The following is a 26,846-nucleotide window of genomic DNA, read 5'->3' on the forward strand; positions in this document are numbered from 1 at the left end:
CACACACACACCAAATGTCCTGTTCAATCTTATCTAATCTTACTCATGTGCAAACTGCCAAACTGAAACGATTCCTGTATATAGACTTGAGCAATAAAATATCTGATTGAATTCTTACACATGTAGATCTGATTGTTCATGCCTGAAATTTATTACTTGTTACTAAAAAATCCTGATTGCTGTTTTTTACAAAAAGGGAGGGAGAGAGCAAGGGAGCGAGGAAAAGATGTGGACATATGCATTACCCAACCTATCCATTAATAACAAGCCACAAATACCTGATGGAATTACATAACTGAATATAACTTGATTTTTACTTTGTATTTTATATTTTAATTGCTGTGAGCTTGGATACAGTATCTAGATGTAAAGTGGGCAACAATTTCGTATAATGGTTAAGGTTTAAGAGTAAGACTAGATTTGGGAATATGGTTCAATTCCACTTTTAACCATACAAGCTCATTGGATGATTTGTAGTCAGTCCATGTATATTCTTAGGTCTGGGTTTTTTTTTTTAAATGACAGTGTTGTACCATCATACAATATGCTATCCTCCTTTTGAACATTGATGTGATGTCACAATGCAGGAAGCAGAAGTTCTATCATGACACTGTATCACTGCTTCCATTAGACTAAATGGTTTGATACCAGCTCATCTGTGAATACCTCTGAGTTAGTTATATCCCAATCTATGTTATAGATTGATCGATGTGAAGATAAGATGAAAGAGTTATAAGCATCACCATGAGCTCCTGAAAAAAAATGTTGGAAGTCTGTTGGATGCAGTGAGGTGGTCTTTCAATTCATTTCCTCATGTGCCTACCAAAATGATGTTCCTATCAAGCAGAGAGGTCCGAGTTAAATAGGCTGGAAAAGAGTTGCATCAAATAACTGAATGACTCAATAGGCTTTGGCTGTGGGATCAAAACTCTAGGTATGTTGGAGCTCATTGTGGAATTCCAGATGTAGTAAACAGCAAAATTGAAAGGATGAAGAACAATGACAAATAAATCAACCAGGGAAGCAAGAAAGACTTAGGGCTAGACTGCATCTATGAGAAGATATTGTGAATTAACAAATGTTAACTTAAAACATTCTGAATAAAATAGGTCAAACAATTGGTCTTACCCTGATAAAATTGGGCAAATCACCAATCAGTGAAGTCCAGCTCAGTGTCCATATACTTTGATAAGAGTTGTGTGAAATCTTAGATACAAAGAAGTCACTGGCATTTATGTACTGAGCTGTAAAATTATCACTGAAATTTTGAAGAAGGCTGTGGAGTTGATTGGCAGAGATGGACACTGGGTTACCTGGAAGAAAATGGAAAAATAGTAAAATAAATAAAGTTGCAGATTAAAATCTGGTTTTAATCTCCAGGCTGAACTGTAATTCCTAATATGATGCAAATGACATGAGTGACATATGTATAGTATTTGGGGTTATTTGCACAAAGAAATGATGTATGTGATATGTGATATCATCATGATCAATTCTAATTATCATGACCAATTGTAAATTTCAAGAATTAATCATGGCCCCTTACCATACAGTATTCATTGGCAAAATGTTGATGGCAAGCCTAGATTCAAAGTTTTCGTTTTGTCTGGCTTAACATGCTGAAAATAATTAAAACAATCTAATACTGCAGACCAGGGGTGAAATCGAGCAGGTTCTGACAGCTTCTGGAGAACTGGTAGCGGAAATTTTGAGCAGTTCAGAGAACCAGCAAATACCACCTCTGGCTGGCCCCAGAGTGGGGTGGGAATGGGGATTTTGCAGTATCCTTCCCCTGGAGTGGGGTGGGAATGGAGATTTTGCAGTATCCTTCCCCTGCCACGCCCACCAAGCCACACCCACAGAACCAGTAGTAAAAAATTTTCACCACTGCTGCAGACTCTATGGTTTGCTTTTCAAAATCAGCAGTAAATCCCTTAGCAATGTTGTGATTTGCTGTCAAATGTTGGTAATAAGTTTTCTCAGGGCCTTGGCAGTAAGAAAAATTGAATTTAATGAATTTTCAGTTGGCCAATCCTACCTTAAATCACATCCACACTAGCTGGTTGCCCCATCAAGAGTATAGGCTAGGCTATCAACCATGTTAGTACTATTTTTCTTTCTCTGCATTACCTACCTTGGACTACTGCTATCAGCCCCTCAAGCTGCATTTCGTTCAGGGCTGACATAGAGAAGAAGGGGGAGCATCTGGCAAGAGACCGTTTGACACTTCACCCAGTTAATTCCCTGGAGAGATTATTCCTTAGGAGATGAGATGGGGGGCGGGATTCCTGTGAGCTTAGCTAGAAGATAGGAGTAGAATGACTTGGAAGATGGCCAATCAAATCAGGAGAGCAAGCCAGGAAGGGAAGGGTTTTGGAACAGGAACTCATTGCTGGCTGCAATGAGTTTTGGAACAGAATGTCGTACTAATAAATGAATGGGTTTTCATAAAGAACTTGGCTGAAATGCTATTTATTTTGAGACAACTTCGAACCTTGACAACTGCATCATTTCATTGTTTTTCCAGACACCCCATCTCCCCATAGTCAACATGAATAAATACATAGCATTAGGTGACAGGGAAAAGTTAGAAGCTTCCATATCTCTTTGTGCCATCTGATAATTATCCAGATATTTAAAGTCCAGAGTGATCGCCTTAAAATATAATTCATGAATTATAATACTAAGGTATGTGAATTTTAGTTTGTTCTGCTGTATTTGTCCTATGATTACACATTTTAATCAACAATACTTTAGAACATGGTTATTCAACCTTTTGGCTCGCCTGGGCAGCATTGAGTGAAGAGGAATTGTCTTAAGCCACATATAAAATATATAATATAGTTTATAATATAAAATCACATAATAATGTTAAAGGTTAACAATCTTGTGAGTCTGCAGTATTAGCTGTCTAGGCAGGGGTGAAATCCAGCAGGTTCTGACAGGTTCTGGAGAACCGGTAGTGGAAATTTTGAGCAGTTCGGAGAACCGGCAAATACCACCTCTGGCTGGCCCCAGAGTGGGGTGGGAATTGAGATTTTGCAATATCCTTCCCCCAGGAGTGGAGAGGGAAAGGGGATTTTGCAGTATCCTTCCCCTGCCACGCCCACCAAGCCACACCCTGCCATGCTCACAGAACCGGTAGTAAAAAAAATTGGATTTCGCCACTGTGTCCAGGGCTGCATGTAGTCTATGGGCCATAGGTTGGACACGGCTGCCTTAGAATAATCACTGCGTGTCTACAATGCTTTCTTCCTTAGTTAGTTTTTTTTTATTTTTGGTCATAGCTTTAATATCTGGAATTTATCAAGGACCAAGAATTCTGGGCTTATTGTGCATGAAAAGTAGCCAAAATAACTCTTATACAACATTTAAGAGGTAAATCTACATCAGATTTATAGCATATTTATTTTATTTTTTATGATCAAGTTTACCTGGAATCACCATGTCAGGCAGATGAATTTGAAAAGTTCCTCCAAGAGGTAGGCTTGCCCTTTGTATCCTTTGGACTGCCAAATTGATTCCTGTCTCATTCATAGACATTAACAATTGATCAGTCCCTTCAGGTCCCTCCAAAGGCATACCTCCGCTACATGAAAATAAATAAATAAATAAACAAAGGCAAGTTTTGCAATACCATTCCTGTCTCAGAACGGGGCTACTTCAAATGCAGCTCTAGAATATTTGTTTATATGTGTCCCTTTCCAACCAGAAATCAGCAGGAAATCCATAAACAAGGCACAATGTAATACGATTGTTGCTTTTTTTCCCTCATGTTTCCCAATAAGCGACATTTGGAGACATGGTGCCTCTAATCCTCCACTATGTGTAGAGGAAAACTTCTGGAATGGCAGAGGCATTTGTTACAAAACAACCAGAAGTCTTTTATTAAGCACTTTGAATAAAATAACAAGGGCCTGGTGGCTCAGCAGTCTAATAGCATTGTGATTAACACCAGCTGTCTGCAATTACTGTAAGTTCGAATCTCACCAGGCTCAAGGTTGACTCAGCCTTCCATCCTTTCTAAGGTAGGTAAATTGAGGACCCAGTTTGTGGGGGCAATAAGCTGACTTTGTATAAATATACCGTACAAAAGTATGAAGGCTATTGCTTAACACATTGTAAGCCGCCCTGAGTCTCCGGAGAAGGGTGGCATATAAATCAATTTTTTTAAAAAAAAAAATAAATAAATAAAGAAAACAGAGAAAAATTTAATAGAGATTCTTAAATAAATAATAGGTTTAATTACACATAGCTCAAACTTAATTTTTTTAAGCTTTTGTTATAGACAATTCAAATTGCTTTTCATACGTCTTATGCAAAAATAATTTTCAAATCTCATCCCAAAAAAAGAAGGTTACAGATCCAACATAAATTTTCATTAATACAATTCATATGCAATTAGAAATACATCATAAGAAAAATAAATTAGAAAATATTTATATTCCTACTAACACAGAAAAATACTAGTGATTAAATACAAAAAACTACAAAGGCATAAAAGTCAATAAGCAAATTACATATTTATTATTCCTAATTCTTCACATTTACAAAAAATAATTAAAACGTTTCAATTCATCCATAGGACCCATCAATCAGCTGTGAAAACCTCAGCAACCACTGGATGGCAGTAGGAAAAGACATAAGACATCGAAATTCAAAGCTTTTACAGAAGCATGCTTCAAAGTTTAGATTTTGGGAGACAGTTGAAGAGTGCATGACAAGTGCTGATTTAAGATATAATGTGGATAGTTACACTTCTAGGAAGACTTCTAGGAAAAACCTAATTTATTGACTGTGTTCAATTACATGTTTGCCATAAAGTCAATTTCCTTAGAACCCTGGATATACTTATAAACTAAGCACATGGGAAAACTTCATCCAGCATGATTAATTAGTTTCTGTGCCAGTATAAAGTGTAAACAAAGGCATCAAATGACTGCCACATACAGGCTGAATATCATCCAGTGATTCTGTGAAACTCTTGTGGAGATTACTAGCTTGTTTATCTTTTCTAAACCTACTACATTCATTTTCAAAACTAATCCAAAGTGTCAAATAAAATTAACACATAAATCTCAGTGTTTTTTTCAAATCTAAAGGGTCCCTTTAAAAAATTCAGTCCATACATTTTATTAATAGTTTAAATTAAGCTAACACTATGGTCTTGGTTATTATATAAGTATACATTTGTTTTGAATGACTTTCTAAGATTGTTTTAGTCTAGTATTTAAATTTAAATTGCATGCAAGATTTCTGCTAGAGCTGATTTGAAAAAAAAAATAAAGTTTCAAGATTTTCTCTCTCTTTTTCTCTCTCCCACACACTTACTCAAGATTCAACATTTCTTCTTAATCTTGTATACCAAATTATCCCACCCTACCCATTACCCAATTTAATTCCATCCAATGAAAAATGCATGTATCCTTATTTCTATTAAAGCTTTCCTGCCTGGGTTGCATCAATCTGGATAAGTTTCAAATATCTCTTGGCTGCAATCTAGGGACTGTCTAGATTTTTTTCAATCCATATGGGATGCTATTTAAAGCCTTTCATAGGCATGCAATTCGCTTAAGTGCCATTCTTTACATGAATCTAATCACAACACAAACATGCCCCAGCAATCTCCATTTTCTGCTCTTTTTTACAATATTGCCTTAACCTGATCCCAGATTATCCCCAAGGCAACCTTAAATCATCCTTGGCTGTTCCAGTGTTAGGGTTTTCCCTGTTATTCCAACACACTTTATATTGAAGTACCAATTTACCATCTATCAAAACTTGCCTCCTCTTCCCAATCCCAGCCCAATGAACAAGATTATATTGATTAATGTCTTTCTACCAGCTAATATAATGGGGGAACAAATCCAGGGGACTTCACCAATCGCTTTCTTTAACTTGTCCTCAGACAGAAAATAAGGATTCAATCATTTGGCGTCATTTGGCAGGATAAGGAGAGGGAATAGCAAAAATAACACTGGAACATCTTTCTGAAGAGGAGCATGAAAACTGAATTTAGGAAAAGTCCTAACTGGGTTTCTTGACTTGCTCTGAAAGTCCCTGAAATAAAGATGTTTTACCATATAGTTGGCCTACTTTACACATCTCAACTATTTTTAAAGTTCTATCTGGCTTTCTCTGATTCAAGGAAGGAAGGAAGGAAGGAAGGAAGGAAGGAAGGAAGGAAGGAAGGAAGGAAGGAAGGAAGGAAGGAAGGAAGGAAGGAAATCAAAGCATAAATATGTGTGAACCTTTATTCTTACCTGAGTGAGAGAAGAGGAAGGTTCTTGTGATAATTTGCTACAAAAAAAGATACATTAAATACAGGTGGGATGCCAGCAACCAAGACAGATTCTATGAGGTTCCCATGTGGGCGAGATGACCAGGGTTCTTTCTGAAAAACTGGAAAGAAAAACAGTTTTGGGATAATATTGCTATAAAAGACAAGACTTACCACTTGCCAAACTCAATGTGCATATAGCATAGATTCTTAAAATAAAAGTAATTGCATTGTAATTTATATCAAAACTTCTCTCTACCACTGAAATAAATATCTCTCTAGGAATTTCAACTTGCTCTTCAAAAATTTCACAACGTTAAGGGAAATGCTCAGATAAATAAGAAGCCTTTACTGCCAATATGAACTAGCCCTAGAAACAACAAAGAACAGATTCTGCGGAATCTAAGAATTTTACTTATATATGTATGTGTAGCCCTGAGTTTAAATCCTTGGTTTCTTAGATAATCAGTGTCTCAGATTGGGATATTGATGATATCTGCATAAGGTTTATGAATCAACTTTGCTTGTTCTAGCTCTTTGCTTCCTTCCCATCTTTCCAGATTGCGTTTCCCACTAACTGGATCCAGAATCTACAACTGAAATGTTTCTCAAATGTTCAATAATTATCAATAACTGTAATTCTATCAAACACTTATTTTTTGATTAAAAAATATTGCTCTTGTCTTGCCCCTTCATTCATATTTTACTCTTATATTATCAAAAGCAAAGCAAAGAAAAAAAGCAAAATATCAGATTACCAAATACATCTTGATCTGAAACAATGATCTCATCAATGAAAAACCAGGCATATGTCTCTGTTGCAGCAGCAGGAGCTTCTACATCAATCTGGTGCAAAAACACTGAAGAATTTTTGGGAAGATCATTAAGGAATTCAGAATGATACAGACAGTCTCTCCAAAGGTTGATGCATATGAATTTCCAGCTGAAAGAGAAATATATTTTTGCATTCATCACCTCAATTTATATTAAATGTCTACTTAAAAGGAAATTTACTTTTAAAGGAATTTGAATGACAGGACTATTTTTATAACTGCCAGGAAAGCAGAAATAAATATACATTATCTATATGCCCCCCCCACCAAAGATCACAGATGTTTAGAAATATCAGTATCACATTTTACATAGTATTCAGAAAACGCAAGTAGACATTTTTCTTAACCGTCCTGCATATTTGATTCCATGTTCAGATTTTACTATGGGCAACATCTTAAAAGAAGTACACTTGACTTTGATAATTCCCAATCAAGTTGGGAATATTCCTGTGAATTTCCTAAACCAGTTTTCAAATTGTGTTCTGTGGCACCATATATTTCCATGAGAATTTGATGGGGTCCATGAGAGAATAAGGCCAAACAAGCAAACAAAGACAAGTTCACTCAAAGGCTCTCATCAGAGCTCTGTCTCTTGATCAGAATTATGGAATTGCTTTTCTTCTTTTTTAACAAGTTCCATGACCTGAAAAAGTTTGAAACCCCCTGCCCTACAAAATGACTCTGCCAAATCAAAGTCATATACTCATTGGAATGAAACTAGAGGTTTATGGTTAGGTCTCTATTCTTGAACATAAGAATAGTTTTCCAGATATAGCTGAAATGTAATTCTCAGCTACCTGAGCATAGTCAAATGGGGGAAGGATATTTAGACCTGTATCCCAGAAATATCTGGAAATCAAAAGCATCAAAAGAAGTGATTTTGATTCCCATTCATTAAGTACTTGTCCCATTGCCTATATGTCAGAAGCATACATATTGCAGTTAATTATATTAAAAAGAAAGGGACTGTGCATAAAATGAATGTTTATAGATATAGACCTTTCTGGACTGGATTTCAGATTCCATGGGCAAGTCACATGTTTCTTCACAGTATCTAATAAGGTATTGGAATAAGACACTGCAATGGAGAGGGTATTGCTCATGTAGCCTTTGTATGCAAAGCACAACTGTAAAGAAGGGAAAGAACAAAATTCCTCCTTAAATGATTTGTTTCTAGTATGGCTGCCAATAATACAGAACAACACATTTCTATACTCAGGTTTCTTTTGAACAACGTGCTATCCTAAAACATCTGCCCCACATACACAAGTGCATTACACTTGCCCACCTTGTGTCCCTTACCATGCTTGCACGGATCAAGGCCAAATGAGGCCAAATGAGATTTCCTGTTCCTGATATTGATTATGCCTATCACCAAAGTCATCCTATCGATTCAGTATTTAGTCCTTTCACTCCTTGAAATTTCTTGGAAAAACATTACTCACGTGTGTGTATGTAGTGACATCATAAGGAGGGATTAATTGAGATGTTTTGATAAGACTTTTTGGCCTGAGATTGCTGAATCTTCCACAAAAGGGTTCTGTCCAACTGACAAGGACTCCACCATTGACTGGATTCTCAGTATCTATGGCAGATGTGGGGAAAGTAAGGAAAAATTATATGCAAAGTAAGTCCTAGAGTCCTAGACAAACCTGAGTGCAAGACTAGCCTTAATAACTCAGTGCTATGAGTGGCAGTCTCAGTTCTGCAAAAGAGCATTAATGCCAAAATTCAGTTGCAGCATGTAAAGACTTGCACATAACAAATTTAGTGAAAGAGGGTTCAGGTTAAGCATATAAATTAGAACATTACCCATAATATGTGATACACATTATGCAACCCAAGTGTAGGATGCATAACTAGGTGATTAATAGGAAACCACATGCTGGTTTTGCAGCATTCAAGACCACAAGACAAGCAGGGAGAGAAGAGACATTGTGCAAAAAGTAAGCTAACCTATGTAGCCACATTGCACTTAATCTACTCTAATTGTAGCCTTTGTGACCAATTTTTATAAATTTTTTTTGGTAAACTACCCTCAGAGAGATAGCACATTTTATTCATTTTAAATAAATGAAATAAACAAATAAAATAACCTTTCATTCAATAATATAATGTATTCTTTCTTTATTTCATTTCTGACCAATATTGTGTGAGTGTGTGTGTATATGCATTTGCGCACGTTTAGTTTTTGGAGAAGGTCTGCAGATGTTCCTTATCTTTTTTTACAATAGCTAATTTTTTTTTTCTGAAATAAAAGTCTTTCAAACTGAAAATGACAAGCTTACTTTGCTCAAACCTTGCTTGCAAAAAAATATTAGCAGATGATGGCTCTATTTCACATTTTACTGAAAGAAGTTCCTCCAGTTCATGCTGCATCTGAAAAATAATTTTTTTTCTTAAAAAAAAGTGCAGAGTTCCAAAACCAAGCAGGACCCAAATGTAAGACATTTGGCTATCTAAAGCCAAACAACTAATGCTTTTCCCCACTATAAGTCTAGCTGCATTGTACCAAAAATAAGAGAAATTATTCTGATACCTGAAGCAGATTTTATACATACTGTGTGCACAAAGATATGTGCAGTTTTTAATAACATTAATATTTTTGAAATCATTTACAGTGATCAAGAGTATTTATTAATTTAGCTTGAATTATCATTCCATGTCAGAATTTAGTCTATGAGTACATAACATTTCAAACCCACTTCTCAAGATAGAAGCTGTGGTTCCTTACTCCTTAAATGTCATGCTTCTGGGGTACCTCAACTAATCATAAAATGTCATTATAGATTTTACACCTATTTATCACTATGATCAACTTTTATGTTTGGATATCTTCCTAATTTTTCCTAATGTGTGATCTCTGCTTATAAAGTGCAGTAATAGTTTTAGATGTTGAAGCTACTGTTGTACCAATCACTGCTACCATCCCAATTCTACACATTGCAATTATTAATAATTATTTTATATTCAGGAGTCTGTACTTGATCAGCAGTAACATTTGTTGACATGGGATTGCTGGTCACATTGTCCCAAGCAAGACTGAACCATCCTTTGCCAGACAATATCAGCATCTATAAAGCAAAAAGATTAAGTGTGGCTTACAAAGTATATTTATTTCTTCTGAATAAAAATGAAAACAGTACTTTTTAACAACTTGGGATCTTTCATTCTCTCCTTAACCACATAATGAATGTAATATGTAATTCAGAAGAGTTTTGAATTTGATAAGCTCGAGTCCCAGTTTAATGTATAGTTTCAAAGCAGCGAAATTTCTGCAAATAATTTCATTTGGGGAGGAGGGAATTAAGGAACTCATGAAGTCATCCTGCAGAATGTTTGAGAATCCCTGAATTTGTTGTTTACTATTTTGTAATAATCCTAGCATCAAAACATCCATAAAATTATTGTAAGGTGCCGACAGCTGCCTCTAGACCAGATGGGTGGCATATAAATTTGATAAATAAATAAGTAATAAACAAAACCTTTACTCTCTTTGGTCAGCTAACCATAAGTTAGGTTTCCTTGCATCCCTTCACAGGGATAAAAGGGAACAGCCTATTTCCCAATTGCTAAGAATGATCCAACATTCAACTGGTGATAAATTTATTAGTGGGTGAAGAAATAAATATGGCTCAGACCTACCAGCAGTCACATGTAGAACACATGGGCAGAATACAAGCAGAAAAAAAGATGAAGTCTGGTGGCACCTATGTTATGGTGGAAACTTTAATGGCCTAAAGTTTACATATAAATACACTGAGATGGCCAAGATAATATAAGCCTTTTTACTGCCATTTATGAAAATCTGGTATCGAAACCTGATTTAACATAGTTACAATAAAGGTTCCTGACTTTTTTTTTTAAAAAAAAAAAGTTTTAATAAATCAGAATAAATAAAATAATAAAAAAAGAAAAAAGAAAAAGACAAATACACACACAGAGAAACACACACCACATTTTATAGCAATCATTCACGCAATCTGTGACTTTTATGCAACTTGTTGAAACAGTGGGGCTTCAATTCACAATTTCAACTAGAAAATAAAATTCAAGTAACAACATTAGTTCATTGTTTTATCAATTCAGTTGACAACTGTTATAGGGAAAAGTGTGCAGAAGAAGCAAAAATTTCAAATTCAGATTATATTCTGGAATTTACCTGTATCTCTGGAAGCTGGATAGCACTGGCTTGTATTCTATATCTCTCTCTGCGATAAGTACCAACCACATCAGGGTTCAGCCAGGTATTGTGCAACTGAAATCCTATGCTCATTCCATTGTTTGGGGATATCCCATGATGCACAGCTTCCACATAGTACATTGTACCAGCAATTAGCTCATATTTCTCTGATTTGGGCTTCCTAGGATGAAACCAATCTTCTTCCCAAAGTGCTGACCAATCAGTGGTGCCAGTAGGAATTGATACAACTTCCACCTGTTGACCAAAAAAAATGAAAACAGTAAAATGGCTGGCTCAGGAATTCTGAGAGTTGAAGTCCACAAGTCATAAAGAATATTTGATTCAAAAAGCAAGGGAAAATAAAATGATTTTTTCAAAATTATAGATCCAAGTATCAAGCATGAAAGCAGGAACATTAATTGAGTTTAAAGGACAGATTTTATTATTTATTACCTCTAATACAAGAATCTAGTCAACTAATGCAGGTAAAGGTAAATAGATGCTAGATAAATGTCAACAGAATTCACAGGGGGGTGAGGGGTTGGTTATTGTGAAAAATGCAATGACTCCAAACTGAAGACTTATTTAACCCACCTTCCAACTCAGCTTCTTATCCTACATCTGGTGATAGTAACAAGGCAATCTATTGTATATAATCAGGGAGAAAACTCCACTCACTAGCACTGATAATGTTGGGTAATGAAATGTCTGCAAGCAAGTAACCAAGCTCAGAGATTATTCCACAGTTACAAAGATAATTTATTATTAGACTCTATATCAAATGGATTATAATAGAATTGAAGCTGGTCAGTAGCTACTATTTGCTTCATATCTGAAGTAGCAGTTTCAACATTTCTACTTTTCCTGATTGAGTATCACAGATTTTGGTTTCGGAAACTCCACACTGAATGCTTTTCCTACCACCTTTCATAAGAGGTGCCAAAAAGACTGGTGGCAAGGTTTTGGCATGTTTAGGAGCCATCATCAGTGGTGGGTTCCAACTGGTGTTACCACTGGTTCTCTTCGCGCACGCATGCCGAACTTGCGCTCTGCGCAAGCACGTTGGGTTTCTACCCAGTTGAGGTGTGGCAATCCACTCTGCTGTGCCTATCAGCTGGGCTAAAAACCAAGAAATAAAGGTAGGAATAAAGCGGGGGCGGGCGGAAGGGCCCAGCTCCCAGTCACAGAGAACCGGTTCGGTGACGTCACATCGTGACCACTACCGGCTCAGCCGAACTGGGCCGAACCGGGCCGAACTGGGAGCAACCCACCACTGGCCATCATGCTTCTGAAGAAACATTCTTAAATTGAACAAATCAAATGGGTGAAGAAACAAGTCACTGTTCTGTCTAGAGAAACAGGGAGTTAAGCTGCAGTGAACAAATAGTAAATATCAAAAGGTTTAGCTCTGAACATCAAATGATTCAATTCATTCACAAATCAATTTAAATTCTGACTGGATGGTGGGGAATGGAAGGACATACTCCTTGCAGACAGCTGGTCATTTGCATTCTTTTAGCAATTGGTTAAGATCACTTGGAGGTTTATCTGAGTCATCAAGGTCACCTGAGTGGTGTAAATTGGTGTGGAGCCTTTTTAGAACTGTTGAAAGGACTCTGTTGTAGACTGGAGAAAATGAGGACCCAGTTTGTTGCGGACAATGAGCTGACTCTGTAAACTACTTAGAGTGAGCTGTAAAAGCACTATGGTGTGGTATATAAGTCTAAGTGCTATTGCTATAAGAGATCATTTTTAATTTGATAAAGTCTCAAAACCGATATCACTGGATTTCTTTCCCTTTTCCCAGTATCTTTGCCTGTTACATTATAATGAAAACTAAGTCTGCATTTAAAAAAAACAAGGGTTCTATATTGTTCTGGAAATGAATGGAATATAAAAGATTAATATTTGTTTTAACTTTCTGCTTTAAGGATTTAATGTTAACTAATAGCTTTTTTATGACTTCAAATAAATACTTTTGCTTTATCCAAATAAATCTATTGTTCGTATATTCAACAAAGATGTATTCAGAGACCATTTGGCACATGGGTTTAAGCTGTAATCAAATAAGGCCATAATCCTGAAGTTATTATAATATCTGTTTCACAATTTTTTTGCATACTGAACAATGAGATACCAGGAAATAGTTTATACAGAAACAATTTCATTCCTCAAAAGACAAGAAAATATATTCAAATTGGGACCCAAATATTAAAAGGGATATTTTTCATCTAGTATTTCTTCTATAACGAACAGTTTAGTACCTAATAAAATATCCGAGATATCTGGGAAATACGATCTTTTTTATGTGCAGCTACTGTATCGGATCAGTATGAAGTAGTTTCTCTGAATGTGGCCAAATTCTGCTATGTTTTATGTAAAATTAGACAAACTGTTAATCCACCACAAATCATAATATATTATTCTGTCTTTTATCGTTATTTTTGATTATTATTTCTGTTTTAATGCTTTTATTTGTGGTCCTGGTCCATGACCATAATAAAGATCGATTGACTGAAGCAGTTTGGAAAATCTACTAATTAAAATTGCAATATTTCTTGCATGCCTAGAATTATTTCTCATCACATCTCCATCATTCAATTTTTCTGTAACAACTTACAGAATAGAAAACAGGCATGCATGAGCTCTATTTATAATGAATAAAAATAATACCAATCCAATAAAATGCACTGATATAAGCTTCCAGGTTGAGAAAAGTTGATTCCAAAAGCAAAAGAAAATAAAATGACTTTTTCCAATTACAGTAAAAATCCTTAATTGCTCAGTATTTGACAGATTTCTGCCATAGTCAAGCCTCATGATTAGTTTAGCTGTGTAAATCAGTTACTTGTTTTTAATTGTAAGCCAGTCAATAAAATTAGCCTCTGTAGGAGAGGAATGCACAATTAAAAAAAAAAAAAAAAGAGTGGGGGAAATTACAGACCAGTTACCGGTAAGTTTACATCTGGATATATTTTTGAAGAAGGAGCAGTATAGATTCTGCCATGCTAAGTTATATATTTATTTACCTCTTGTGAGCTAGAGGTGATATGCTTAAAAATCCAATTTTCTTGGATTTTCAAAAACTAAGTCTTCAGAAAAGACTCGGACATCATGGAATAATTTCCCCCCCAACTAGTTAAAAACACAGATGATAAAAATAAATGGGCAATCAAGGATATATATTGAGATGAAAATTGTTAATCTATTTGTCAATGACATAGAGTTGGAGCATTCACTGAACTAGCCACATTTGTTGATAACATCAAACAAGATGATGGCAGAAAAGTTGTTTCAAGTATAGCTTAATTCTTTTTGACTCCCCTGTACATATTCCTACATGGTAAAAACAAAAAGAAACAGAAATTTTTTTCCAAAAATGAATTTCCAAGTTGGGGATGGATGGATATTAAAGTAGTAAAGTCATTTCAATATAAGGAAGTCTGCAGTGATAGATATTGAAGTTGGAAGCCTAACTTTGCAAATACAGTATATACAATTTGCTAACATGGTCTACATTAGTGATAAATAATAAAATAAATAATCATTTTGGTGGGTGACTAAATGAAAACATTGCACATTGTGAAAAAGGACATTTTTGAGGGCTGCAGGGCATGAGTGAATAAACTAGCCTTCTTTATATTACTTCCCACCTTATTTCTCCAGTCTTACTGCAATTCTGGTAACAGAATAAAACAGTTTTATTTCAATGTCCTTTTGGTTCCTGGTAACTGTGGCATAAATCTTGGCTTTATTTGAAATGTATCTTTTCTTTTTGTGTGTTGGTTTTTACATTATTGTTTATTGTTATTTGGGAAGATCATTGTTATTGATGATGATGTTATATGCCACCATCAGTCCCTCGAGGCTGGAGAAATTTATCAGTACTGTAATATAAATGCATTAACAAACAAACAAATTCCAGGAAACATTAAGAAAAACAGGGAAAGTGGTGTAAAATAAAATTGCTAGTATAGCAATGTTTATATACAAAAACCTGTTGCAACTATAAGTGAAATAGAACAAAATTCTTTTAATCAGGGAATTATGGAGCTAAAAGACATGAGGAACAAGGCAACCCAAGTGATCAGAGAGAAAGAAAGAAAGAAAGAAAGAAAGAAAGAAAGAAAGAAAGAAAGAAAGAAAGAAAGAAAGAAAGAAAGAAAGATCATTTAGGAAAGCTAAGTAAGACATAGAAAGCAATTATTTGCTAGGTCTAATATTTTTAGCAGTGCTGGAGATCATCTCCAGAAGCAAAGCAGCTGGGGAAATGGAAAAATTCTCTTGTTCTCAGGCATGTAGTTGGTATTGTGAAAAATATGCTAGAAAAATAGGGCTGAGAACTTCTTTAAAATCCCCATGATATGCTATCACTACACATTTGTACATGCCCTGAAAGATTCTGCAAAGTACAACTAGTTACTGCATATACTTTCTCAAAGCAGGGAAAGAATACTGTACAGTCTCAGTTATGCATTTTGGAGCTTAAAAAAATAGAATGAAAAGTTAATAGGATGTTAGCCAAACAAGCAATCAATATTTTCTGTTTTGAGTCAAAAATGGTTCTGATATTTTGCAGCAAATCTGAGTTCTGAAGATATGTATCATTTGGAATATTTCCCTTTACAACACTTAACTAGACAGTGAGTCCCCCCCCTCTCATGATTTCATATAAGTATCTCACAGTCAAGCATTATTAGGTAGCTTCCTGATCTATTGTTCTAACCAGCCAATCAGAGCACCTAGAGCCAATCCCTCATTTGAATGGCTCCCATTATATAAGTGCACAGCTAGAATGAGATCACTATCATTTGTAAGGGGGCAAGTAAGCTGAACAGGAGGGGTAACAACCAGCAAAGTCATGGCTGCTTTCCAAAGAGGCAGGAAGGCCTACTTCCGGAGGAAGAGGAGGATGCGCCAAAGGAGATACCGAAAGTTCCTAAGTAGACGAAAGAAGCATAATTCTAGGCGAGGTAGGAAAACACGAACCAGACACATAATGAGATGTGCAAGGAGCGGCTATCGAAAGAGGCGTATGCCCGTGTCCCGATATCTGGACCGAAGAATCCGAGACAATGTGCTCTCAGCCCAAAAAGCCAAGCATTCAATGACTTCCTACAGGGGCAACATCTATCACAGGAAGCCCTTGAAGGTAGGTAGACCAAGAAAGAAGAAGCATTATAACCGTACGCGTTCAGCTTTTCTAAAAGCCAAATTGAAGAAGCAAAGAGCTAACAAAAAACGTGCCAAACATTCTGCTCTTGAGAAAAAAGCCAAGAGAAGAACACGTTATTCTGATGAGGAGGTTTTCTATAGTATGGCCAACGCTTCCATGCCAAAACCAGCATCAGAAGAAAGACCAATAAAGAAACACACTGTCCGCTTCACAACTCCTGGCAACACAAAGACCGAGCCCCAAGAGGACCCCTCCCTTGATAATCAATCAAGCCAGCAAACAATAACACCCAAAAAACGGGGCAGGCATTCAGCCACCCCTGTTTGCAAAAGCCGTTAATCTAGAAGAGCATCCCTCACTCTTCTCTGAATAACCGCCTGCAGGCCCCTGGAAAAGTAAGAGAGAAGAAGTAAGAGGAAAATAACATACCGGCCTGCCTTAAAGATCCAAGAGACCTTATAACTGACTTTTGATGTGAGACCACCTTCACCCCTACCAATCTGGAATAAAAATGAATTTGCTTTATCAACAGATTAGTTTGATTGAAGACTGAAAAAGGCATTTGGACAATTGTATGACAATCCACTGGAAACAAAAGAGAATCACTTAAGTAAACCTACTCCGCTTGAGAACATTTATTTCCTTAACAACGAGGAAGCCGATTTAATGAAAAAGCACAAAACTAGAGACTTGCCATAATTTGGTAAAAAAAGGATTGACGTACTGAAGGTGTGTTTTTCCTCTCCAAGGAACATCTTAAAATAGTAATAAAGCTGGATCTTTTGAAATATGTGTTGTGGAATTCCATCAAGCATGTATGGACAAAATGGGAAAAAATATGGAGAATGGAGAAGTGATTATTCCTTCTCCTACTGCGCTGTATGGTGGCACAGTGGTTAGAATGCAGTATTGCTGGCTAGTTCTGCTGACTGCCAGGAGTTCGATCCTGATGGGCTCAAGGTTGACTCAGCCTTCCATCCTTCCGAGGTCGGTAAAATGAGAAACCATATTGTTGGGGGCAATATGCTGGCTTTGTAAACTGCTTAGAGAGGGCTGTAAAGCACTATGGAACAGTATATAAGTCTAAGTGCTAGTGCTATTGCTATTTACAAATCAGCACCAGCCACTGATAAATAGCCCTGGTGGTGCAGCAGACTAAAGCACTGTTTTTAACAGCAGCTGCCTGCAATTACTGCAAGTTCGAATCTTACCAGGCTGAAGGTTGACTCAGCCTTCCATCCTTTTTAAGGTAGGTAAAATGAAGATCCGGATTGTGGGGGCAATAAGCTGACTTTGTATAAATATACAAAAGTATGAAGGCTATTGTTTAATGCATTGTAAGCCGCCCTGAGTCTCCGGAGAAGGGAGGCATATAAATCAAATTTTTTTTAAAAAATAACTGCCTATTAATGTTAATTAGTTCCTGACAGAGTTAGACAGATTTAGTCTCAGTCCCCAGGCACTAAAGCACCATTCAATAGTTTAAAACTATTTATTTATTTAACGTATGGTATATCATACATGGACTAGCAATATAAACATTTCACTTAGTTTCCTTTGAATCACTTGATTCACTGGCAAGGACTGGAATGGGAGTGAGAATGACAACAGTCAATTGTAGACAATCATTTGATATAGTGAATGAAAATCGCTACAAACATCTAAAACAGTTGTGAACTCATCCAGTACAATATAGTATTGGTAACATAATTCCAATCAATTTATATTTAGCAGAGAGAACTCAAGCCTGCCAAAAATTCCATTCCATAAAAGGGAACCTCATCTTAAGAAATGGCGATATGCTATAAATAAATATAGCTTGGTTTCCAGATTATTATATATACATTCAACTCGGTTGCCGTTCTCTTTAGATAAGACCTATCAAAAGAATTGCTTATTTATTTCCTACCCACACATCTTGCACATAAATTATAGATCTGTCTCAGAACTCAGGTAAACTGCCCAATTTTTATTTGTTTTCCATATCTCCTGAAGTTATCCAATTCATTTTAAGTAGCTATATTTGGAAAGGTCCACAGTTAATTAAAAGAGAATCCTTTCATTTCAAGCAAATTTTTGGCTTTTGGTAAGGCCAAAGTTCAAATTCCCAAAAGTGAAATTCTATGGACAGTTAACCAAGGATAATATTTTAGCATGTTGGTTTTTGATAACAGTAGCTTGTCATATGTCATACCTTTTTTCTTGGCTCATCTGAGAGACTTAGATATAAAGAAGCTTTGCCATCTGCCTGAATCCAAAATGTATAATTATTTGTCTCTGGTGCCACAAAAAACCCACGGAGTCGTGCACTGGATAGCAAAAACAAAGATATTCAACTACTTAATATCAAACAAGATTCTTCTGTTGAGTCTAAGAGGTCTGATTTGAATTAGTTAATTTATTTATTTATTTATTTATTTATTTATTTATTTATTTATTTATTTATTTATTTATTATATTTCTATACCGCCTTTCTCCCATAGGACTCAAGGCGGTGTACAGTCAAGAAAAATATAGATACACAAACATCATAAAATTGCTAATTAAAATTATTACTTAGTTTGGTCAATTAAATAAAACCCAGAATTAAATAACATTTTAAAAAATCATTCAATTAGTTACCATATAAGAATCCTAACTTTAAATTAAAAGACTTTTCCTTTTTAAAAGAATCATAAAGATGTGTTCACTATTTCGGCCTAGAATATTAGAAATTTCAAGAAATGACTCATGGTGGCAAATAATCTTCTTTATTTAGGAGCCAGGGTGGCACAGTGGTTAGAATGCAGTATTGCAGGATAATCCTGTTGACTGCCACCAATTCGGCAGTTTCTCACTGCTCAAGGTTGACTCAGCCTTCCATCCTTCCGATGATCGATAAAATGAGGAGCCAGATTGTTGGGGGCAATATACTGACTCTGTAAACCGCTTAGAAAGTGCTGTAAAGCACTATGAAGCGGTATATAGATCTAAGTGCTATTGCTATGGCTTTACTGCTGTTAATGTTTTCTTGGTTGAATATGTCTGAGTATCTGAGGAAACAGTTAATCCATACCAAAAACAATGGATAGCAATGGAAAGAAGGTGTTTACCAGAGCCCTTGGTATTCTATTCAAACATTCACTGTATAAAAACACTAGTATGTAGTGTTTTCGTAACTAAATAGTGATGCGTTTCCTGATCTTGATCATACTAACGTAGTGGGAGAAAATGATCACATTTTAAGGAAAGGATGGACGGTTGACTCGGTAATTTTTACCCTGGAAAATAATCTTAATTATGTTAGTTGTAATGTCTATGGAGATTCTCAGTCATCCAGGTCATAGTTATCACAAAGGTGCTTTTTCAAGAGGCAACTGGGTTTTCTTGTTTTTCTCTGAAGATGTTTCACTTCTCAGCCAAAAAGCTTCTTCAAAGCTGAAGAAGCTTCTTGGATGAGAATGAGAAGTGAAATGTCTTCAAAGAAAAACAAAGAAAATCCAGTTGCCTCTTGAATAAGCACCTTTTTGTTGTGTTAATTAATATATGGCAATTTTATCATTTATATCTATACATTTAATATTTAATTCCAAGATATGTTACTGCTTTCTTGATTTCAACTATTATACTAATCCTTCAACTGATTTGTTACTTATCATATATATTTGTGGATAAACTGAGAATTATACGTGCTAAAATACACCCCACAATTGGGTTTGGCTTATCTGCAGATGGGCTTATTAAATAGTACATCCAGTAATACTTTTTTTCAAGGTATCTGTATTTGCCATATTTATTCATGGACAAAGAAATCCTTGAATTTTTAATCAAAGTAACATGAAAAATGTGGATCAGCTTATCTCCAGATGGCAATTTTTTCATGATATTTTGGTTAAAAATGCAAGGGCCACCTTATCCATGAATGGTTTTATATGTAAATATATATATAATATTCTACATTTGCATTTTTCTCCTTTACATACATCTATCTATGTTGTTTCTAGGAATCAAAAATGACTTGATGGCACATAATCAATCAATAAATAAAGACAGCTTTCCAAGCCAATTAAAATGCAATTTAAAATTGATTAAATAAATAAAGCAGTGATTAAAATGGAGATTAGCTTGACATTTTATACATATTAGGGCTGTGCAGCACTTCAGATTCAGAAGTAAATGGATGCCTGTAACTTCTTAAAGCTTCTCTACCTTCTCCCAGAACTGTACCTTTGAAAGCTCTCAATGCAACAAAGACTCCTAAAAAGTCATTGTTCTACATCACATAGGAAGCACCCCTGGATAGATGGGACCTCCTGAAGCTTTGGCTTAAATACATAGAATACAATAAAAACAAGACAGAGAGAGAAGCAAAATGTAAGTGTTCTTCAGTTACCTTCCTTCCTATTATATTGTGGCAAGTAATAAGTAACTTTTTAGGACACTCCAGGAAAATATGACTTAAACTGGTTTAACAATAATTCCCCATTCTCATTATCACCTAGAAAGTCTGAGTCTTCACTTAGAACTGTCAGGGAAAATCTTTGAGTATTCTAAACTCTCTCACTACCGTTCCTTTAAACTTTCATGGCAGTTGTATAAAGCAGATTAAATGTATAGATTGTGGAATAGTCAGTGTTATGTTATTGCAACTGTTAGTATGAAGATGACTTAATAAAGAACACTAATTACCTGAACGGCTTCTGTTTCTCAGGCAGAAAATTGTATGGAGAACTGGCATTAGGAACAATCTGCCAGCTGTATCCTGGAATCGCTTCAGTGAAATTAGCGTCTGAACCATCCCAAACTTCAAAAAGAAGGCCCCTGTTTCCTGGTAAATTGGAAAACAAGGATGGAATCATCAGTAAATGAATTGTAAATGTATTAGTTAATTTATAGATGTGCTAATTAACTAGTGATCAAAACCAGTCCATAACAACCTGAGTCTAAGATCTCAGCCCCATCCAGAGGTGGGTTTCAGCAGGTTCTGACCAGTTCTGGAGAACCGGTAGCGGAAATTTTGAATAGTTCAGAGAACCGATAGTAAAAATTCTGACTGGCCCCACCCCTATCTATTCTCTGCCTCCCAATTCCCAGCTGATTGGGAGAAAATGGGGATTTTGCAGTAACCTTCCTCTGGAGTGGAGTGGGAATGAAGATTTTACAGTATCCTTCCCCTGCCACGCCCACCAAGCCACACCCACCAAGCCATGCCACGCTCACCAAGCCACACCCACAGACCGGTAGTAAAATTTTTTGAAACCCACCACTGACCCACCTCATTTCTCATTTGATCATTTGGATGGGATATAAGTTGAAGATACCTGGTTGAATTTCACTGAATGTTCTATTATTGTCTACTGCTCCAGTTGTACAGATTATCTTTTGTGGAGTAATATGTTTAATTTGGCAGGGAGTACCTGTGGAGAGGAAAGAAGAGCCTGAAAATTAAAAAATCTCAGAGCATTTGCAACCTTCCTACATACTCACTCACATTCCAAATTATTGTATGTGCTTTTTTATCATATTTCCATTTTCTGAGGCTTAAATGTCATGAAATTCAATTTTATCATTTTTACCTGCAGCTGTGACTTTCATAGGTGTCTCAAAGAAGTCCCCTGTGATGGTGAGGTCAGTTCCACCACCTAGGCTGCCTGTAGCAGGAGACACTGAAGAAATGTCTGAGAGAAAAATAAAAAAGGTAATCATAGGCTGGCTTTTTGTCCCTCTTCTCTCCCTTTATCTTCATGAGAACTAAGAAAGGTCAAGAAGTCTGATATGCTTTCTCCAATTATATCTCTGCCTTGGACTCAAGACAAGCAACTCTCTCTCCTGTTCCTCTTCAGACCAGTTCACATTAAGGAAAGTGATTGGTGATCGTCATTGAGGCCAACAAATATTGGGACAGATTAGTTTCCTGTTGGCTCAAGGATTTTTGGAGAGCCATGTACATATCTATGTCCACCTGCTAACTTTTTAAAAAATCCATTTAAAAATAATGAAATAGTTATTATTCTTTATTGAATATGAATGAGAGGGGAAAGAATAGAGATACTTTCATGGCAAAAAGTCACTCTTTAATCTCTCTCTTTTTTTTTAATTAATTGAAGCTTTTCCTCTTGCTGTTGTTTTAACATATCTGTGATATTGGCCAGAGTATCTGGGGCTAGCCTCATTTCTGACTAATCTATCTTCTTCTTTGGTTTAACCACAGGTCTAGGGTGGATACCTGTCTCTACCAAAGTAGAGGCCTCTTCTAAGGGAGAATCTGTCATTTCTGCATTTTTCATGTCTACTTGTTTCTTCTAGTTTAAGCCATTTTCACTTGTGTGATTGCCATCTTTTGGATATCCCACTTCTACCAGCACTTTGTCACAGGTTCTTTTAAGTATACCCAAGTCAATGGGTTCCAAAACATAACAACACAAGTTCCTAGGCATCACAAACATACACACACATTCACAGGGTAGTGTTCACTGCTGCCCACTACTACACTCTTCCCCACTACTCCCACACCTCATACTACTGTTCCTCCAACTCCAACACTATTCCTTGTGAATTCTATTGTAAGAAGTTAGCACCCACCCCTTTCCTAGAGGAATGAAATATTTTGAGAACTATTAAAAAGGCAGAATATTATGTTTCCCTGCATGAGAAATGGAGAAGCATGTTTTAAAGACGAAGCAGCTCCCATCTTTCTGCCCCCACTCTTTGTCAATGGGACAGAGGCAGAAACTCAATCTTTGTCAATGGACCATCATCTGTAACACAATAGGACCCATCTAGCAACAGAAACTAACACAATAGGACCCATCTAGCAACAGAAACTCACCACATGGCACCTGGGAAGATTACATCAGCCAGCAAGGCTAGCTAAGACCCCGCCCCCTGGGAGTCTGACAACCAATCAGGATACTCTTTCTGGGCCCCAGGAAGTTCAAAGCCAGAGAGGGCAAAAAACCCGGGGACTCGCTGCGTCTTACTCCTTTTCTGTTCAGGAATTCAAACATGTGATCCTGTCCACCATTAAACCATCTTTCCAAGCAGTCTCCATGTTTCCAGTGTCTTTTTTCCCACTTGGAGCTGAACCCATAAGGATATTTCTTCCTATACTATTACAGCCAAAAATATTTCTTTCTACCTGGTTCAGGCTGCTTTATTTCCACACAGGAACACACATCTCCCTCCATCTCTCTCTCTCTGTCACACACACACCCCCAAAACCTCCAACGGTCTCACAACAGAGTTTTTATAGCCAACATTGCTGTGCTGGCTGGGGAGAGGGCTTAAAGAGACAGGACAACAGCTACATAGGTGCTGACCATTTTCTAGGCAGCTTGCCCTCTCACATAAATTCATTCTAAGAAAGTCCAATAAACTAGAAATCAATTTAATAGTTCCAAAAACAACCAACCATGCTACTAGAAAAGACATACTGGGTCCTAGTTAAGCACAATTACATCTCATATATCTGGGATTAAACCAAAGAATATTAAAATAATACTATAGATGGTACATGTTCCTTTCCTCTTTACACTCTCAGGCTAGAAAATAATAGATTTTATTTTCATTCTTGATGGAATTTGCCAGGTATAAGTATCTCTATATATTAGATGTTATTCAATGTATGTCCAACTCTATACTGGGATTGAACTCCCACGGTTGTGTATTGATGACTATAATGCAATATGGTATGGTTAAAGCTATCTTGCAAATAGGGGTTAATTTATCTGGTCCTCAACTCTCTAATATGAGAGAACAAACAAATAAGAAAGGTAGGTGTACCATTCATTGGATCTACAGACTTCTCTTCCTTCAAGCTGCTAAAAGTATCATATAATAGTCATCAACATGCAAGGCCTGGAACTTCAAATATCAGTAAAGGATTGAACATATAACATATAACCCCCAACCCTCTCATCTTTTCAAAAGGGCCTAAAGACGTGAATCTGCCAATCAGCTTGAGGCTCCAGTGGGGGAACAGCACAATGGAGGTGGTTGATTGAGTAATGACAGATCCCACCTTCCACCCCCACTCTGTCCTTGCCCTCCCCATGTGTCCTTGGTTTTAATGGCTGATTTTAACTTTTTATGTTTTAACTGTATATATAACTGTAAGTCGCCCAGAGTTACCCTACGGTAAGATGGGCAGCCAATAAATTTTATGAATGAATGAATGAATGAATGAATGAATGAATGAATGAACACTAACATTCAAGGGCTACCTATGGCCGACATTCCAACAAGAACAATTTAGACTGTACAATGTTTCCTAGTAGTTAGTAATGAATATAAGCACTGAAATATATAACAGTTATTGATTAAACTTGTTTTCACATTCCTTCCACGATCTTTCAAAATGAAGCACTGCAAATGTTACACCAAGATAGAGCACAGCACCTGAGAATGTCTGGTACAAGAAAAGTTCCTGTTTAGCACTTATAAGCCAAGCATCTTTGTGTACTATTGACCTGCAACATTAAAACAAGAAAAATAATCAGAAATACTTAAATGAGAAGAAGGTAAAATTGGCATCCATAGATTATAGCATGAGGGAGAAATTGTAACATTGTGATGAAACACTGAGAAAATTAGTGTTTAAATAAAGGATTAACTGAACATTTTAGCAAACATATATATATATATATATATATATAGTACGGTGCTTGTAAATCTCTTAGCTATTGATTGTTTCTTTTCCTCTTGTGCTTCTTTTCTTTTCCTTTTACAGATGTTTAATTAAAACCAAAATTCAAAAAACCAACCATTCTCATACCATTCTGGAAATTTGTCAGGTCAAGGACCATTCCCCAGTTTTATAGTTTGTATTGTCTGCACAATTTCTTGTAATATCACTGTAGTTGGCAAGTTATTAATTGTTTTTCTGAGACATCTCTTCCATTTCAATTGTTTGCCAATAAATTAATAATTTCTGTTTAATTACTGATATCTCTTATTTTTTTAAAACTGAGCATGAAAATCATAGAACTGGAAATTGATAGATTCTGTCCCAGTTCTTAACTGACAATTATTCGCCTGAATTTCTGATATCACATTTCATTGTTGAACATAGTCTGAGGTTGCAACAGGGCCTACTGAGGAGTCCACAGCAAAGCAGAAGAAATCAAAAAGTAATGAGGCCTAAAACAGTTTTGGTGCACTTGAGAAAGAAAAGTACATTCTGTACATTGTAGATTTAAAAAATGCTGACTATCTTAAAGTCCAATATGTCCTTTTGAAAAGTAAAAAGAGGGTGTTTGGGGAATATTTCCTATAGAGAATCTTTGTTTAAGTTAAAAATAAAAATATGTTGATAGCTTGCAAAATTTCAGGATAACATTTATGAAATATTTCAGGAGTGTTCTTAGTGGAACCATAAAAGTTAAAAGATAGCCAGATCTAGTGGTTAAGGCACCAGACTTTTGCTCTTACTGTAAGTTATTTCTACACTGTGCATTTCTCCTAAGTGTAAATATTATGGTCTCATGCTTGAAGTTGAAACCAGATGGGAATGAGAAGGTTTCATGAATGCAGGACATACCTAACATATGTGACATTTGGAGCAGATCATTTTTTGACACTCACCTCTCTGTCACTGATGCCCCATGTTGCCTGCTGCCAAACATCTACCTAATCAGTACACCAACCACAGTGACCTAACTCCACACCTCCAGATAGCCTCTTTACTATCTCCAAATTGTCAAACAATATGGCCCCAGTTGCCTGCATCTGGGACAGACCACTGCCCTGCCCTTCGTACACAATTACATGAAGGCATTGTAAATTAATAGGAACTTTATTAAGCCAATGAAGGAACTTTTCTTTTACTTACTTTCCCTTGTTATACACTGAAAAGCTAACATTGTGTGACCCTGTAAGAAAAGAAAACACACTTTCAGTGTAAGAACTTGAATACATAATTTATAAATGCTATATTTTATATTTTATATTTTTTGTTTTTCATCAGTATAATAAACTATTTTCAGAATTCTGAATAGAACTTTTGCTTTCACTTTGACATTTTTTTCCCTAGGAAGTTATTTCTGGTCTCCCTAGCTTTCACAATGCTTTTATTTACTGTTTTGTACTAGCTACTAATGTTTTGTCACAGTGGCTAGGAATGTCCACTGGAAATAAAGATAACAGGAAGAGTCAGAAAGGAAAACTAGTTGATTCCTTGCAGAAGAAGACCCACACAAAGATGTTTATAACACTGAATAAAAATATAGTAGTGTATTATTTTCTTATTTTTACTAACCAATATAGTTGCCTTCTACTTCACACGCTACAGTTCCCAGGCCATCAATTAGATGAATAGGATAACTGTAAACAAAGCAAAGAAAATATTACTGAAAAGGTTAAAATGTCTTGTTCAACTGAAGAGAGATCATATTTCTT

At 36.1% G+C, this 26,846-nt stretch overlaps 1 protein-coding gene across 1 annotated transcript in view; it reads right to left on the reverse strand.

The window, feature by feature from the left end:
• PKHD1 (PKHD1 ciliary IPT domain containing fibrocystin/polyductin) overlaps positions 1-26,846 on the reverse strand; it is a 184,027-nt gene that overhangs the window by 146,814 nt on the left and 10,367 nt on the right. The window contains exons 8-23 of the mRNA XM_070956611.1: positions 26,707-26,771; positions 26,281-26,320; positions 24,849-24,919; positions 22,028-22,129; positions 21,773-21,868; positions 21,141-21,279; positions 18,667-18,781; positions 11,276-11,551; positions 10,098-10,187; positions 9,402-9,492; positions 8,559-8,698; positions 8,113-8,240; positions 7,039-7,223; positions 6,264-6,402; positions 3,435-3,589; positions 1,129-1,313 (exon numbers count right to left, since the gene is read on the reverse strand). Coding sequence (XP_070812712.1) covers positions 1,129-1,313; positions 3,435-3,589; positions 6,264-6,402; positions 7,039-7,223; positions 8,113-8,240; positions 8,559-8,698; positions 9,402-9,492; positions 10,098-10,187; positions 11,276-11,551; positions 18,667-18,781; positions 21,141-21,279; positions 21,773-21,868; positions 22,028-22,129; positions 24,849-24,919; positions 26,281-26,320; positions 26,707-26,771 — 2,017 coding nt within the window. The remainder of the gene's footprint in view (positions 1-1,128; positions 1,314-3,434; positions 3,590-6,263; positions 6,403-7,038; positions 7,224-8,112; positions 8,241-8,558; positions 8,699-9,401; positions 9,493-10,097; positions 10,188-11,275; positions 11,552-18,666; positions 18,782-21,140; positions 21,280-21,772; positions 21,869-22,027; positions 22,130-24,848; positions 24,920-26,280; positions 26,321-26,706; positions 26,772-26,846) is intronic.

This window comes from Pituophis catenifer, unplaced genomic scaffold (genome assembly GCF_029215685.1).
Source record: "Pituophis catenifer annectens isolate HBS135680 unplaced genomic scaffold, rPitCat1.0.hap2 SCAF_1, whole genome shotgun sequence".
In the NCBI taxonomy this organism is placed as follows: Eukaryota; Metazoa; Chordata; class Lepidosauria; order Squamata; family Colubridae; genus Pituophis; species Pituophis catenifer.